The 16,077-nt window shown below is 49.0% G+C and overlaps 1 protein-coding gene across 1 annotated transcript in view; it reads left to right on the plus strand.

Annotated features, from left to right (window-relative positions):
• LOC147697708 (gamma-glutamylaminecyclotransferase-like) overlaps nt 1–9,925 on the plus strand; it is a 344,649-nt gene extending 334,724 nt beyond the window's left edge. Inside the window, exon 3 of the mRNA XM_086934372.1 lies at nt 8,221–9,925. Coding sequence (XP_086790498.1) covers nt 8,226–8,687 — 462 coding nt within the window. The 5' untranslated portion in view covers nt 8,221–8,225 and the 3' untranslated portion in view covers nt 8,688–9,925. The remainder of the gene's footprint in view (nt 1–8,220) is intronic.
• Nucleotides 9,926–16,077: the final 6,152 nt, after the last annotated feature.

The following is a 16,077-nucleotide window of genomic DNA, read 5'->3' on the forward strand; positions in this document are numbered from 1 at the left end:
AAACGCCCAGAGGTAAATAAGGCTCTGGGAAGAACATACAAATGAGACAATCAGTAAAAATCAACAACCTTGGTGCCTTGTGTAACTGTCACATCTTGAGGCTGCATAACAAGATAGGCTTATATGAACAAACTTTATCTAAGGCTTTACTATTGTTTAAAATACACACAAAACCCACAGTGCAGACATCAGCTATTCTTTTGTGCTGACTTTGCATGTTTACGCAGCCTACAATGTCTCAACTTAGATTTGTGACCTAATGTTTACAAGGTGTCGTCAAGGATAGAGTCAGGCTGAAAACAGGTCAAAGGTGACTATGGATGAAGCATAGCTGAATCAGAAAACGAGAGATTCAGATTTTAAGGTCTCACAAAGGAACCACCCAAGTTAAGTAACCAGGAACCAAACAGAGGCGTGTACAGAGTGAGAACACAACTGCGTGCTCCATTCAAGTCAGTGGGTAAGTATGGTTGCAATTTTAAAGAAGAAACCTTCCCAGTGGCCCCTGAAGAACCCCCCCCTGTGGATACCCTAGGAACCAGGATAGCTACTCCAGGTAAGCCGGGTGCATAGGTGTGAAGTGGCATCGGAAACCGCCATCGAACTCAATGGAGGACTTCAGGAAGATGCCGCTGGTGAAGAAGGTAAAAGTGTCCGGTGGAACCCAAGGGTGATTTCCAGATGAGAAGTACCTGCATGCAGAGGGGACAGAGTCTATGCCACTAAGGGGTGACCAGGAGTCATGGCAGATGAATGCACACCGATGTCGGGTGTTGCAGGAGAGTTAACAGTGACTTTGGAGCAGCAGCTGTGCAGACCAACCGATGCTGTAGAAGACCAGGAACCATTCATGAGCTGTCCCACGTCAGATGTCTGTCAGGAGTTGAGGGATCGGTGTCCGTTGGGAGGATCAACAAGCCTTGGCAACTGCAAACAACGTGGCATGCAAAAAAAGGTGCAGTTAGGACCATCAAGGCCCAGGGACTCACCAAGTACAGGTGAGTCGAGCAGGCGGCAAGCAAACAGGGGACCCCACTGGAATCAACAAAGTCCCTTGAAAGGACCTGAAGATCTCTGGAAACAAGAGTCACCCAGCCTTAGCAACGGCCAGCTGACGCAGTGCACAGGGGCTCGGTTCCAGCGGTGCGGATGAGGGATACTGGCCTCAGACTCTGTTTGTTACAACCAGTTTAGAGTTCGCCATTGCGTTATGACGCATGGCCATTATATATCTCTTAATGGTTAATGCACTTCTATCCCGGGAGAATGGACCCCGAAGGTTGTAGGAGTGACCCTCTCATGTAGGGGCATCCTCGCACTTGGAACCGAGCACCAGTAGCCAATCTGGTATGTACCTAGGTACTCACCATATCCAATTTAGGGGAGAAAGCAGAGACCGGTTTCTTGGTTAGCAGGATTCCAGTCTAGGCTGGAGGTTCCTAATCCATGGATGAGGGGATTCCTCTTGACAGTGGGCCCTGTGGGTCCACTGACATCCCTGGCCTCTGCAGCCCTAGGCTGACTGAGTCCTGGCAGAGAAGGGCAGAATACCTGCTCCAGACTGGGTACCTCCTTGGATGGTTCCCCTGCCCTCAGTGGCTGGCTCTGCCAAGACAGGCCTGACCTGTGTGGGGGCAGTTTCTTCACAAAGGGTAGGATCAGTTCCCTGGGGACGCTGACCCTCATCTTAAGTCTGGGGGGAGAAATACCCTTTTTCCTGCCTTGTGCTCTCTTTTGAGCAGAGTGGGCCATTTTTTCAGGCTCCACTGCTCCTGAATTTTCCTGGGGTTGGACTGGGGCCCTAAGGGTCACACCAACCTCCTCAGGGAAGCCTAACATTTTTAGGTGGACCTTCACTTCTACTTCAGCCCAGGCTGAACTTTCCAAATCATTGCACAAGAGGCAATCTACATGCAGGATTGGGGACACTGCAACCCTTTCAGGGCCAGTAACCCCTCCCCAGCTGAGATTGACTATGGCCATGAAATGATCTGTCCTAACACCATCAGTGCTGGTCACCTGGTACATGTACCCTGGTAAAAGCTGAAGTGGGGGACACCAGTTTCCTGTCACCATGGTGACACTAGCCCGTGTCCCTAGAGGCTACAGCTTTCTGACCACTAATCAGAAGCTCCTGTCTGTATTTGCCCAAGGTATTGGGACTTACAGTAAAAGTGGCAAACCCCATGCCACCATCACAGACTAGGATGGCCTGTGTGGGGGACCTGGCTAGGCCAGTAACCCCAATACCCCATGAGAACCCAACTAAATTTGTGGGTGCACTTCTACCACCTGGGGGACTACTACTTGGGGCACAGGTGTAGTAGCAGTAGTACCAGAATCCTTATTGCTGGCCTTGGGGCAATTGGAGTCCCATTTCTTGTGGCCTTTCGTTTTGCAAACATAGCAATAAGGTTTCTATCCAGGGAAAGAAGGAGTTTGGGACCCTCCCCGGGAGGAAGACTTTTGAGGATTTTCAGAGGACTTCTCTTTAGACTTATCCCCACCTTTTTCTCTTTGGAAGTATCTTTCTTCTGGTCACCACCACCCTGATGTTTCTGCTTAACCCTGGCGCAGACCTATGTGTCTGCCTTCTTTCCCAATTCTTGTGGAGAGGTCATCTCAGTCCTCCAGGTACTGGTGGAGTAATTGGTTCTGACAGTTATTAAGGATGTACTCCCTCATTATCAAACTGTACAATCATTCATAGTCCTGTATCTTGCTTCCATGAAGCCAGCCTTCCAGAGCCTTAATAGCACTATGAATGAAGTCTACCCAGTCCTGGGTGTGTCTCTTCTGGGTGTCTCTGAACTTAATCCTGTACTGTTCAGTGGTTAAGCCAAACCTGTCAATGAGTGCACTCTTCAGAACTGAGTAATTGTCAGCATCCTCTTCCCTAACAGTGAGGAGCTTATCTCTACCTTTGTTAGCAAAGAAGATCCACAGGATAGCTGTCCACTGCCCTTGAGGGACCATCTGAACTTTTCCGGCCCTCTCTAATGCAGTGATCAATTTCTGGATGTCATCCCCCTCCTAGTAAGGAGGGAATATCATGCTCAGGTTCCTAGTATCAAAATAGTTTTCCCTGACTCTATGGACACTACGGCTTTCACCATGGAACTCTAGTCACAGATCTTTACTAGCTCTCTGGACTTCCAGAGCCTCTTTGTCTAGGGCTAACTGATCTTCGCTGAGCTGGAGTCTAACCTTCTCAAGCTTGATTTGTTGATATTCCCTGTCCACAGAGTCCTCTCTCTTACTAGAGATTGAGGTCCTTATGGACTGTCCAGAAGCATTGGACTCAACATAGGGAGATCTGGATCTCCTCTGTCTACTTTGAACCCTCCCAGGAGGAATAAAGGGGAACCTACCTCTAAGGACACCCTCTGTGCCACCTGCATTATTCATTTGGTCAGAGTTCACCAGGATGGAGTCCTCGGACTCTTCTGGTAATGCTCAGTATTAAGATCACTAGGAGTAACTCCACCTGACCTCTTTACTGGAGCATCATTCCCACCTGATCTTGATCTCCTGCCCTCTGAGGGTTTTTGACATCATCCAGGATAAGCAGCTCTAAGAGGTGCTTAGTGGTTGGATTACTCCCGGTCTTCAGTTTTCTAGATCTACACAGGGTTCTCAGTTCCTGGAATGTGAAACCACTATATCTAGCAGCCTTGGGGAGGGGGGCACTAGGATCCCACACTAAAGACATGTTACTAGGTGTAGAGCTGTGTTGCACCTATCTAACGTAGTGGAAACAAAACTCTCCAAGGTTGGAGAAAGGGTTGTGCTAGACCCTTAACGACCCAACCTTAAGTTTAGTAGAACTTACTTATGCTAAGCAGTATTTATATGTGCCTAATGTTAGTGATGGTCTTTCAACTAATCCCCTCAAGATTAGCTGGTAAAACAATGCAGGCTAGAATCCTAACCGCTGTACACCAATGTGAGAAGCTGGTCTAGTATATAGTGCTCACTTATTCACGTGTAGCACCCTGCACTAATCCAGACAACCCTTATGGTGATTTTAGTGGTCTGAGACAAACTTTGAACACTCTCTAAGTGGTAGCTGTGTTGAGCAGCCTTTAGGCTTAGTCCAGGAGTGTAAAGCTGCTTGCTTTACCAGAGCGTAATCTTATCGGTATAGATTATGTAAAAAAGAACCACACAGTGTATTTATAAAAATAGTTTTTTAATATAAAGTACCCACTAACTAAATGTTGGAGACCCATGGAACCACCAAGGGTAAGTAACCAGGAACCCCACGGAGGCAGTGTGCAGAGTGAGAACACAACATCGTGCTCCGTTCAGTGTGTAAGTACGGTTGCAGTTTTAAAGAAGGACCCTTCCCAGTGGACCCTGAAGTAACCCAGTGGGAGACAGAAGTTTGTATAGCCACCCCACCTGTGGATACCCTAGGAACCAGGATACCTACACCTGGGAAGCAGGGTGCCTAGGTGGGAAGTGGAATCAGCAACCACCATCGAACCCAATGGAGGACATAAGGGAGATGCCTCTGGCAAAGAAGGTAAAAGTGTCCGGTAGAACCTAAGGGTGGATTCCGGATGAGAAGAATCTGTAAGGAGGCACGGAAGACGAATGCCAGCCAATGTCAGGTGTTGCAGGAGAGTTGATAGTGACCTTGGTGCTGCAGGAGTGCAGACCAGGTGAAGCTGTAGGAGACCAGGTGGCGTTCACAAGCTGTCCCATGTAGGATGTCGGGATTTGAGGGGTCGGTGTCCGTCGGGAGCACTAACAAACCTTGGCAACAGCTAACATGGCAAGCGAAAAAAGTGCAGAGTTAGGACCAGCAAGGCCTAAGCGACTCACCAAGAGCAGGTGAGTCGGAGCAGGCCCCAAGTAAACAGGGGAGCCCACTGGAATTAAAGAAGTCCCTTGAGAGGACCCGAAGACCTCTGGAGACAAGAGTCGCTCATCCTTAGCAACGGCCAGCCGACACGGTGCACAAGTGCTCGATTCCAGTGGTGCCGACAAGGGATACTGGCCTCAAACTCGGTCTGAAGACAGTGCAGGCCTCCAGGGAGTTAAAGAATGCCACCTGTGTTACTGAGCCTGTTGGAATCCGTAAGAGCCCAGGAACAGCAAACCGATCAGAGGGGTTGGCCAGTGCGGAGAATACTCTCATGTCCTTGGTCCAGTTTTGCACCAAAGCTGGAGCCAATTGTTCCCTGGACTGGTTTGAACAGAAGTATGCAAGGAGGTCACCAAGCATGCCCTTCAAGCAGTCTCAGTGCCGCTGGCAAGCGCCCCATCCTGCACCATTACACTAAACCTTGTGTGGGAGGTGGTCACACCTCCCCCTTGACAGGATATCTATTGTTCTGTCTTCCCATGCTCAAGCTTGACTCAGCAGCAGGAGGGCAGAACCGTGTCTCTGGTCGGCAACAGCCCTAGCTTGCTGTCCGGTTCTGGAAGACTTGTACCCGGAGCACTGAGGGCCGCCCGTAGGAGATTTGCAGTGCATGGAATCATCCCTCCCACACCGATACAAAACATGACAGGGTTTGTTACAGCCAGTTTAGAGTTTGCCATCATGTAATGACGCATGGCCACTCTATATATCTTAATGCCTGATGCACTTACAACCCTGGAGAATGGACTCCGAAGGTTGTAGAGGTGTCATGCTCATGCAGGTGCATCGTCACACTTAGTACCGATCACCCTCCCTTCAGGATTGAAAGGCCTGCCTTAGGGGTGACTTATAGGATTTAAATGCAGTGACCTCAGATATAGGAAAACCTATTTCTGTCGTAAGTGGTGCTTGCACCATCTTACCCAGTCTGCAATGGCAGGCCTGTAGTCACAGTTGGAGTGGTCTCCCTTGGGTGACATAATACATGCTTCAGCCCCTTATACTGGGGAATTATTAGGGTACACCAGTAGCCAATCGGGGATGTACCTAGGTACCCACCATATCCAATTTAGTGGAGAAAGCACAGAGACTGGGGTTATGATTAGCAGGATCCTAATCAGCCTAGTCAGAATCCATAACAACACCTGGCAAAAAGTGTGGGTAACCATGCAGAGGCATTCTACCTTCCTACAGAGGTGTAAGATTTTTGTGTAAATCCCTGTTGACAAATGTTTGTTGATAGGGATTTGCGTCAAAAAGCATGGTGGTTTTATGGGAGCGCCCATGTACTACCCATGGAATGTCCCCTGGATGCAAACAGCACATGAAGCAACTTTGCATTACTTTGGGAAATTATCCAACTCAGATCCCGCTTTGCGCTAGATAGTAAATCTCATCATAACACTTTGCATTGGTTTGCTTTACAAAAGTAACGCAAACCTGGGCCCCTATATCCACCAAAAATTCAGATTATGTAAGGAATGAAATTCATTCCAGATTTTCAACCTTTGTACATCTCCATAGTTCCCATGGCATGTATGAAACACTATACAATTAGTGAAGGTTTGTTAATTTTGATAACCTCATCATCACCAAGTATTTTTAAGGAATCAATATGAAAATACGGAGGACACAGGTAAAATTCGCACTGATGTACCAGACAACTTTTCTCTTTAGTACCTCCCAGGGATGTGGAATTCCTATAGCCGATGCCCAGTACATATTGTTTGAAGTCAAGGGCAACACGTTTTAATGTGTATTTTGCCCTTGGGACATTTAGGCCCAACTCCCTGTATCACAATCCCTTTGACGGCCAGTCTGCAGCACCACATTATGGATCAGGTAAGTGCATTGTCTAAAGTTAAGGTAAACTTTTTGACCATCTGTTAATGCTAATCAAACTGGTATTTATGGTTCATTAATTGAAAGCCTTTATTATTAGGGGAGCACTCTTAGTAAATGTTGCAAGCTCTGACTGCACTACTGACAGTGGTTCCAGTATAAAAATGTGTACACATGTTTTCAAAGTTTAGCAATGTGAGGCTATGTATAATGCTACCAGAATGCTCTCTGATTTGATGCAAATATTTGCAGAACCTTGAAAGCAAGATTGATTATTCTTTGCTTTCAAAATAAAATATCCATAAAAAAATAAAAGCGGGAAAAAAAACATTTAGCTAAGCTACTGTAAAATTTCAGGTACCATTTCTTTGCATCATCATTTAGTAACATGTGTTGATACATGTTAGTATATCCCCAACATATTCCTAATGGAAAATCAGTGTAACCAGTTTTAATAAGAGTATGGATGGAAAACAAAAATAAACAAGCATTGGAAAAACCAGTAGGTCTGAAATTGGTGGTCAGCTTTTTAGTTTTGTCAATGTGTGACGTGTTTTGGCATGGTTTTTGTAAAACCTTATTGGTGTGGGAGCTGCCGGGCCCTCACCATTATAATAAACATTGGCAAAAGCAAAACATTTTTGGGTCTCAAAAAGCACATAATGCCACAGAAGTTACTGGCACTGAACAAAACTACTTTGTGTGCCAATATGTTTCTTGTGAAAGAGCAGAATGCTGTCACTCACTGTGAAGCCAGCCAATACAGACGGAGAGACAGGCTTTTAATAAACGCAAAAGGTCATGGTCAACACCCAGACCAAATTAGGGGTCTCAAAAGTGTACCCATGGTATATGTCCTTGCCTTAAGTACAGCTATACGGTTTTCTGGAATTCCCATGGTTAACGGAAGTAGGACAAGAAGTAGTACTTCTAGAAAATATTTGTGAACTGCATTTTAGCATCCGCAAATAATCATGTGTAGATTTGCTCATGCGAAAATCTGAGTGTTTGCAAGTTCACTTTCCCTCCAAACACTTTTTCCCCAACTCTGTAAGAAGGTTTACGTCTGCCATTGCCATTGTCAGGAGTACATTTCCAACATTTCTCAGTATGGAAAAAGATTAGAGAAGAGTTGTTAAAAACCCTTAAAACATGCAAGTTAGTAGGTTTCCACAGACTCAAAAGGGCATTCTAACCCTGTAACTATTGCTTAACACTACCAACAGCTCCAGTATGTAGATCTGTGGAAACGTGGCAACATAAGGGGATTGCAAGTATTCAAACACTACTATGGTATGAGCCCTAGCATAATCAGAGAGTTCTTATATAATAGGATGGCTGCCATAATTTGTCACTGCATTACATGGCACCAAAGGGACAAGTGAATTTTGTTACTGGACAAGTAGATTTATGAAGCAACCTGCCCCTTGGACAAGTAGATATTTTATCAAATTCCACACCCCTGCCTCATTTTTATTATCATTAATGTTTCTTTTACCTTTTAGGCAGAATGACTTACATCTTTGTATATGGCACCCTGAAGACAGGACAGCCCAACCACCATATCATGACCAATGGTGTCCACGGGAAAGCAAGGTTCCATGGCAAGGGGCGCACCATAGAGAAATTTCCCCTTGTGATTGCAGGAGTATATAACATTCCATACTTAATCAACACTGCAGGCGCGGGACACCATGTGGTGGGAGAGATTTATGCAGTGGATGACCAGCTGCTGCAGTACCTTGATAAATTTGAAGACTGTCCAAAGAGCTACCAGCGTACTCTTGAGAGAATCAGAGTAGTAGAGTGGGACGGTGAACTTGAAAAGAGCGCCGCTGAGAACAGCATCTTGGACTGCTTCATCTATAGCACAACTACATACCAAGCAGATTGGCTCAATCTCCCCATTTATGAAAATTATGATGCCTTTGGTCCCCATGGTCTTGAATATGTTGAGGTTGATAAGCGCTAATACATCTAGAAGCGGAGTGGATATCAACAGCTTTCTCAATTCTCTTTGTAATGCAGAGCTTCATTGATGTTTATATTGCACATTTTTATGTATTATTAAGTGGAGGATTGAGTGTGGGAATACTTTTTATTTTTTCCAAACTTCAGTGCAATATGTTGCACTATGGTGCATAAGCATTTTCTGTTTAGAAAAATCATTCATGTTTTTATTTGAGACTTGAGGTTACTGAAGAGTCTTCTATAGTCGGATTTATTAAACTGAGACTAATGGTATGTAAAGGAGTCACAAGCATCACATAGCACCGCCCCTTTTTTGCTGTGTACAACACCTGTGACGTTTTAAAAATAAGGGGCATATTTCAAGGAATTGTGGTGCAGGACAGTGCAGCAATTTACCTTGTTTCGCTTCCCTGCGTCAAAAGGAGAGTGCAGGAATGCACTGCATTTATCCAATACAGTGCAGTCTTGCCCTTTCTCCCTGCTCTGGCACCGTTTTGGCAGCCAAGCACCATCGCAGGCACCCTTACTCCATGGTGCACGGGTGCCTGTATTGTAGGCAGGATTGTTTTTGTTCAAGAAGGGGCAGCTTCCTGCAAAAAGTCAAACCATAGAGGTGTATTCCTCTTTCTATGTGTGCAGCAGAATGTAGCACACATAGACGGAGGAAAACACGAGGAGAAATAAACATATTTCTCCTTGTTGCACTTCAGCTGGGGAGGCGTATCTTTTTGGTGCATTCCCAGGTTTGGTAAATCTAGGAGTGCATCAAAAACCAGGGGATTTGCTCAGGAACACCCACTGCAACGCGCATTGAATTCCTCCCTTGCGCAGAGTAATGCAACGCAGCGATTTGTGCTAAGTTGCATTACTCCATATTTTTAAAGCCTTTCAAAGCGACGCAATGTGGCTTTGAAAGGCTTCAAAAATATGACTTAGAGGTTTACGTCGACCATGTACCACGTTACGTGGTGCAAAAATGACGCAAAGCCCTCATAAATATGCCGCTAAGTATGCCTCTGTCATTTAGTAGTTTTAGTCACAAGTTTAAATTGCCTGTAATGAATCACAATTCATTAATATGCCACAGCCTAAAAGATTCAGAATTGATCTTTATCCTCCTGAAAGTCTAACTTTCAGGAGGATAAAAATCACAAAGATTCAAGGAGGTAGTTATGCTAAGCAATTGTCAGTGCTAGATTTATGTAACGACCTGCTGAACCACGATCTACTGAAATATTAAAAGCGAAAAAAAGCATTTCAAGATTACTTCCAGTGATTTTTCATGGACATTTGATTTTATTTTTATTTACAGGACCTGGACAACAGGTGGTTCAATTGCAGGTCTTAGACCCAGGCAACTAGAGTATTTTTGCATAATTATGCTACACGAAACTTCATGAGTTACACCCACCCCCTAGTTCTAAGTACCAGTTTGTCTGGAAGAAAGGCTTAAATGGAGGATTCTCAGTCAGCGCTTGCAACTCCCTGACATGTCTAGCTGATGTAATGGAATCAGAAATGGCAACTCTGTTAGAATTCAAAAGGTGAACACGCTAAACGTGAAAGATCCAGATTAAGGGGCATATTTCAAGCCCCTCTCGCCATAGGAACCTCACTTTTTCTGACGGTCCTATGGTGATAGGGGCTTCGCCTTATTCACAAGGCAGCATTAAGCCACTTAACATGGCCTAATGCTGCCCTGTAAATACGCCCCTTCAGTCTATACTTAGCATGAAAGGGGTGGGCAAAGGGTGTTGCGGTGGGCTTTGCGCAGCAAAACGCATAGATTTTGACGCTGCCCCATATTCACAAGGGAGGCCTACATATGGGACAGTTCCAAAATTAAGACCAGAGAAAACCTGGTCTTAACCTGGCGAAACAAGGAGAAATGTTTTATTTCTCCTCGTCTTTGCTGTTTCTATGTGTGCTGCATTATGCCGCACAGACAGAAACAGCAAAACAATCATTTAAAAAAATGACGAGTTGCAGCACACATAGAAGTTACAAAATGCCATTACTGATTGTGTATGTGCAGGAAGAGACATCTTCCTGCACATAAACAATCTTTCCCTGCAACACAGGCACCCTTATGTTATGTTATGTTACCTGAGTTTATATAGCGCACAGCTGCCTCAGCAAAGAGGCGTCCCGGCGCTGCCAGCGTCAGAGAGAACCAGGGGGCTAAGGAACAGAACAAGTAGGCACAAGGAACATGCAGAAGCGGCTAGGCAGAGGGGAAGAGAAAAGTTTTAATAGCTTTCCTAAAGTCCAGCAGGCGGTCCAGGCTACGGATCTGGGAAGGCAGGGAGTTCCATAGCCTGGCTGCTAAGCAGCGGAAGGATCGACCCCCTTGACCCTGTCACCAGGTAGGTCACCCCCCTAGCCACCGCGTGGTCCTCCCCGTGCTGTGTGCTGCGCTCTGCCCGCTGTTGGTTTCTTTCGTGTCCCTTTTGCCTTGTTAACTGTGCCTGTGATTTGTGATTTTGACCCCTTGTTCCCCGCTCTCTGCCCGCTGTTGGTTTTCCTTTGTTTCCTTTTTTCCTTGTTAACTGTGCCTGTGATTCTTGCCTGTGACTCGTGCTTTTACCCCCTGTTCCCCGCGCTCTGCCCGCTGTTGGTTTTCCTTCGTTTCTCCTTTTTTCCGTGTTAACTGTGCCTGTGATTCGTGTCTTTACCCCTTGGTCCCCTTTCCTTCTGTAATTGTTGGTTTCGTTTTTTACCCCCGTTCCCCCTTTGACTTCTGTGCCCTCCCGCTTCCCGCCTTGCCCTCTGCTTCCCGCCGCTGCTCCCTGCGGCCCGCCCCCCGCCGTTCCCATTCGCCACCCCGCTCCTGCCTCCCAGCTGCTCCTCCCTTCCTCAGCCCCTCATATGGAGACTGCAGCGGACGCGCCAATTGTGCACCGAAGGCGCGCCAAAGGCAAGCCCGTCTGCGCCCGTCCGCGCCTGGACCGCGCCCAGCACCAGGACCCCTGGCCCTCGTCGATGCCAGCGCACCCGAAGAACTTACGACGCCGCAACCCTCCACGCACTCAATGCCGGCCGGAACCCCGCCTGCTACCGAGCCACCCCGAAACACACCCACGACCCATCACCTGCCAATCCTGCCAATTCACCTGCCTCCTAACCTGCACAGCTCCCACCAGGCCGAGCCCCAGCAACAACCACCTCAAGTGCATCCTGCTCAACACCCGCTCCGTCCACAGGCACGCTGTCGAACTCTGGAACCTCCTCGACACAACATCACCAGACGTCGCCTTCCTCACGGAAACATGGATGAACGCCTCCTCAGCCCCTGACATCGCCGTAGCCATCCCGGAAGGCTACAAGATCACCCGGAGAGATCGCATCAACCAAACCGTAGGCGGCATCGCCATCGTCCACAGAAACACCATCAGCATCACGACCAACTCCGAAGACACCCTCACTGCTGCCGAGCACCTTCACTTCCAGATCCACACCGACCCCAAGACCACCCTCAGAGGCACCCTCATCTACAGACCCCCAGGACCACGCACACAATTCAGCTAAGCCATTGCAGACTTCGTCAGCCCGCACGCCCTCACCTCCACAGACTACATCCTCCTAGGGGACCTCAACTTCCACCTAGAGAACAACAAGGACTGCAACACCACCGCTTTGCTGGACAACCTCGCCAACCTCGGACTCAAGCAACTGGTGAACACCCCCACCCACTACGCCGGCCACACGCTTGACCCCATCTTCTCCTCCAGCAAGCACATCTCCTTCAGCCACTCAACCGGACTACACTGGACAGACCACAGCTGCGTCCACTTCAGCTTCAGGAGAACCACGACCCACCACCACCCGCAACAGGTTCCCTGCAGAAGCTGGGGCAAGATCACTGCCGACCAGTTCACCACCACCCTCAGCCAGAACTCGCCCACCAACCAACACGACGGACCCCAACGAAGCAGCCCGCAACCTCACACAGTGGCTCACCAACTGCGCCGATGAACTCGCACCACTGAAGAACCCTCCCAGCAGACCCGGCAGCAGGAAAGCCTCGTGGTTTACCAACAAACTCAAAAACTCCAAGAAAACCTGCCGCACCCTCGAGAAAGCCTGGCGCCACGACCAGACAGCTGAACACATGACCGCCCTCAAGTACGCCACCCGCAAACACCACCAGCTGATCCGCACCACCAAGAAGACCACATTCAAAGAACGACTGGACAACAACGCCCACAACAGCAAGGAACTCTTCAGCATCGTTAAAGAGCTCTCCAACCCCAGTGCCTGCAACAACGACATCACTACCTCGCAAGACCTCTGCGACTCACTCGCCTCGTTCTTCCACCGCAAGATCGCCGACATACACAACAGCTTCGGCGCACAGTCCACAGACACAACCACCGAACCAACGCCCCCCACCACCACCCTCAGCACCTGGACACCGATCAGCACCGAAGACACCACCCGCCTGATGAACACCATCCACTCCGGCTCCCCTACCGACCCTTGCCCACACCACATCTTCAACAAAGCCGACTCCATCATCGCACCCCAACTCCGGAACATCATCAACAGCTCCTTCGCATCCGCCACCTTCCCGGAGAGTTGGAAACATGCCGAGCTGAGCGCCCTCCTGAAGAAACCCACCGCGGACCCCACGGACCTCAAGAACTTCCGCCCCATCTCGCTCCTCCCCTTTCCAACCAAAGTCATCGAGAAGACCGTCAACAGACAACTCTCCACCTTCCTCGAGACCAACGGATCCCTCGACCCCTCACAGTCCGGGTTCCGAGCAATCCACAGCACCGAGACCACCCTCATCGCAGCCACCAACGACATCAGGTCCCTGCTCGACAACGGAGAAACTCCTGCCCTCATCCTCCTGGACCTCTCGGCAGCCTTCGACACCGTATGCCACCGCACCCTGATACAGCGCCTCAGCAACACCGGAATCCAAGGGGCGGCCCTGGAGTGGATCATCTCGTTCCTCGACGGAAGAACCCAGAGAGTCCGCCTCCCCCCGTTCCGCTCCTCGGCCACCGAAGTCATCTGCGGCGTTCCGCAAGGATCCTCACTCAGCCCTACCCTCTTCAACGTCTACATGAGCCCTCTCGCAGCCATCGCACACCAAAACAACCTCAACATCATCTCCTACGCCCTTGACACCCAGCTGATCATCTCCCTCACCAACGACCCCGCCTCTGCCAAAACCAACCTCCAGGAAAGAATGAAAGACGTCGCAGAATGGATGAAGATCAGCCGTCTGAAACTGAACTCAGACAAGACGGAAGTCCTCATCCTCGGATCCTCTCCCTCCACCTGAGACGACTCCTGGTGGCCCCCTGCCCTGGGCACCACACCCAAGCCAACGGACCACGCACGCAACCTGGGCTTCATCCTGGACTCCTCCCTCATGATGACCAAACAAGTCAACGCCGTCTTGTCATCTTGCTTCAACACCCTGCGCATGCTCCGAAAGAGCTTCCGTTGGATCCCCACCGAGACCAGAAAGACGGTCACCCAGGCCCTCGTCACCAGCCGACTACGGGAACACCCTCTACGCTGGATCCACTGCCAAACTCCAAAAAAGACTCCAGCGCGTTCAGAACGCCTCAGCACAACTCATCCTGGACATCCCTTGCCACAGCCACATCTCTGCACCGGCTCCTCGTCAACAAGAGGATCACGTTCAGACTCCTCACCCACGCACACAAGGCTTTCCACGACACAGGCCGGAGTACCTCAACAGCCGACTCACATTCTACACACCCACCCGCCAGCTCCGTTCCGCCAGCCTTGCCCTCGCCTCCGTCCCACGAATCCGCAAATCCACCGTCGAAGGAAGTTCCTTCTCCTACCTGGCAGCCAAGACATGGAACTCCCTCCCCACCCACCTACGGCTGACCTTGGACCATCTCTCCTTCAGGAAACAACTCAAGACCTGGCTGTTCGAGCAGTAGCGACCCCCCCTTCAGCGCCTTGAGACCCTTACGGGTGAGTAGCGCGCTATATAAATTCTGCTGATTGATTGATTGATTGATTGACAAAAGACGCTTCCCTCGGGGACTCTAACCAGTTGCTGTCCCAGGGAGCGCAGCTGGCGAGTCGGAACATACAGAGCTAGCAGGTTAGCTAGAAGGCTGGGCGACGCAAGCTTCATGATCTTAAAAGACAAGCAAAGAGCCTTAAATTGGATCCGCTTGGCCATGGGTAGCCAATGTAGCCTCCGGATGGCACCAGTAGAGGGGCAATTACGCGGAAGTCCCAACAGGGCTCTGGCGGCAGCATTTTGAACACGCTGCAATCGCATGACCTCAGCCTGATTAACCTCCAGAAGGAGCGAACTAGGATAGTCTAGTCTAGATAGGATGGCTGATTGAATAATCAGCTGGCACGTAGGACGATCAAAGAACCTCAACAAAGGCCTTAGTCCCCGAAGTAGGCCAAAACAGGTGCTGGCAACTTTCTTAGTATGATCTTGAAATCTGAGGGTAGAGTCCATCCATACCCCCAGGTTCTTGACCACCGACCTAGGGGTGGGAGCACTACCAAGAACAGTTGGCCACCATTGCTCACTCCAGAGACTCCTATCCTTTCCCACCAGCAGTACCTCCATTTTATTGGCGTTCAGCTGGAGGCAGTTTGTAGTCATCCACTCCGCAACGCTGGCCAGGCTGCTCCTAAACCTAGAAGCTTCCAGCATAGAACCATCAGAGAGGGCCACCACCAACTGCGAATCGTCTGCATACGAGACCATGGTGAGGCTCATATTCCTGGCCACTGTTGCAAGAGGCTGAACATATAGATTAAACAATACGGGGCTCAGCGCAGAGCCCTGAGGCACACCCTAACCGATGGAATGAGCCTGAGAAAGAAACGGGGGGGTCAACACTCGGAATGATGCACAATGGTGCTAGAGTGCCTGCGTTGGTGCTAGGGGAAAGGCAGGGGTGCACAGTGTTCTTGTGAATATAGCGCTTCCCTGCATGTGGAAACTGTCAGAGTGCAGAATCAGTCTTCTTGGCTTAACGCTGTTCTCCGACAGTTTCCTAATAAGTATGCCCCAAAGATCCCATTAAGCTGAGGCATAATGAACCGGGAAACATATTGGTAAGACCTTTAGAAACATCTCAACTATAGGGAACCTGAACTAGGATGGCTGGTCTGGGAGACACTGAAAGGCCAAAAATGCTGATAAGCAGCTTTTCGCTGTATCCACTGCACAAACCCTCTGAGTCAACGACTGGGCAACCCATATGAAATCCAATAAGTGGTCCTGGAGAGGGTCTACAGCATTGTCTGAACTCTACTTGTGTCCACTTGACAAACCTACTCCATTTCCCAGAGCACACTGTTTTGGTGGAAAGTCTATAGGCACATAAAATGGCATCCAACACTTCAGAAAGCGGATGATAAGC

Source organism: Lissotriton vulgaris, chromosome 8 (genome assembly GCF_964263255.1).
Source record: "Lissotriton vulgaris chromosome 8, aLisVul1.2, whole genome shotgun sequence".
NCBI classification, from domain to species: domain Eukaryota; kingdom Metazoa; phylum Chordata; class Amphibia; order Caudata; family Salamandridae; genus Lissotriton; species Lissotriton vulgaris.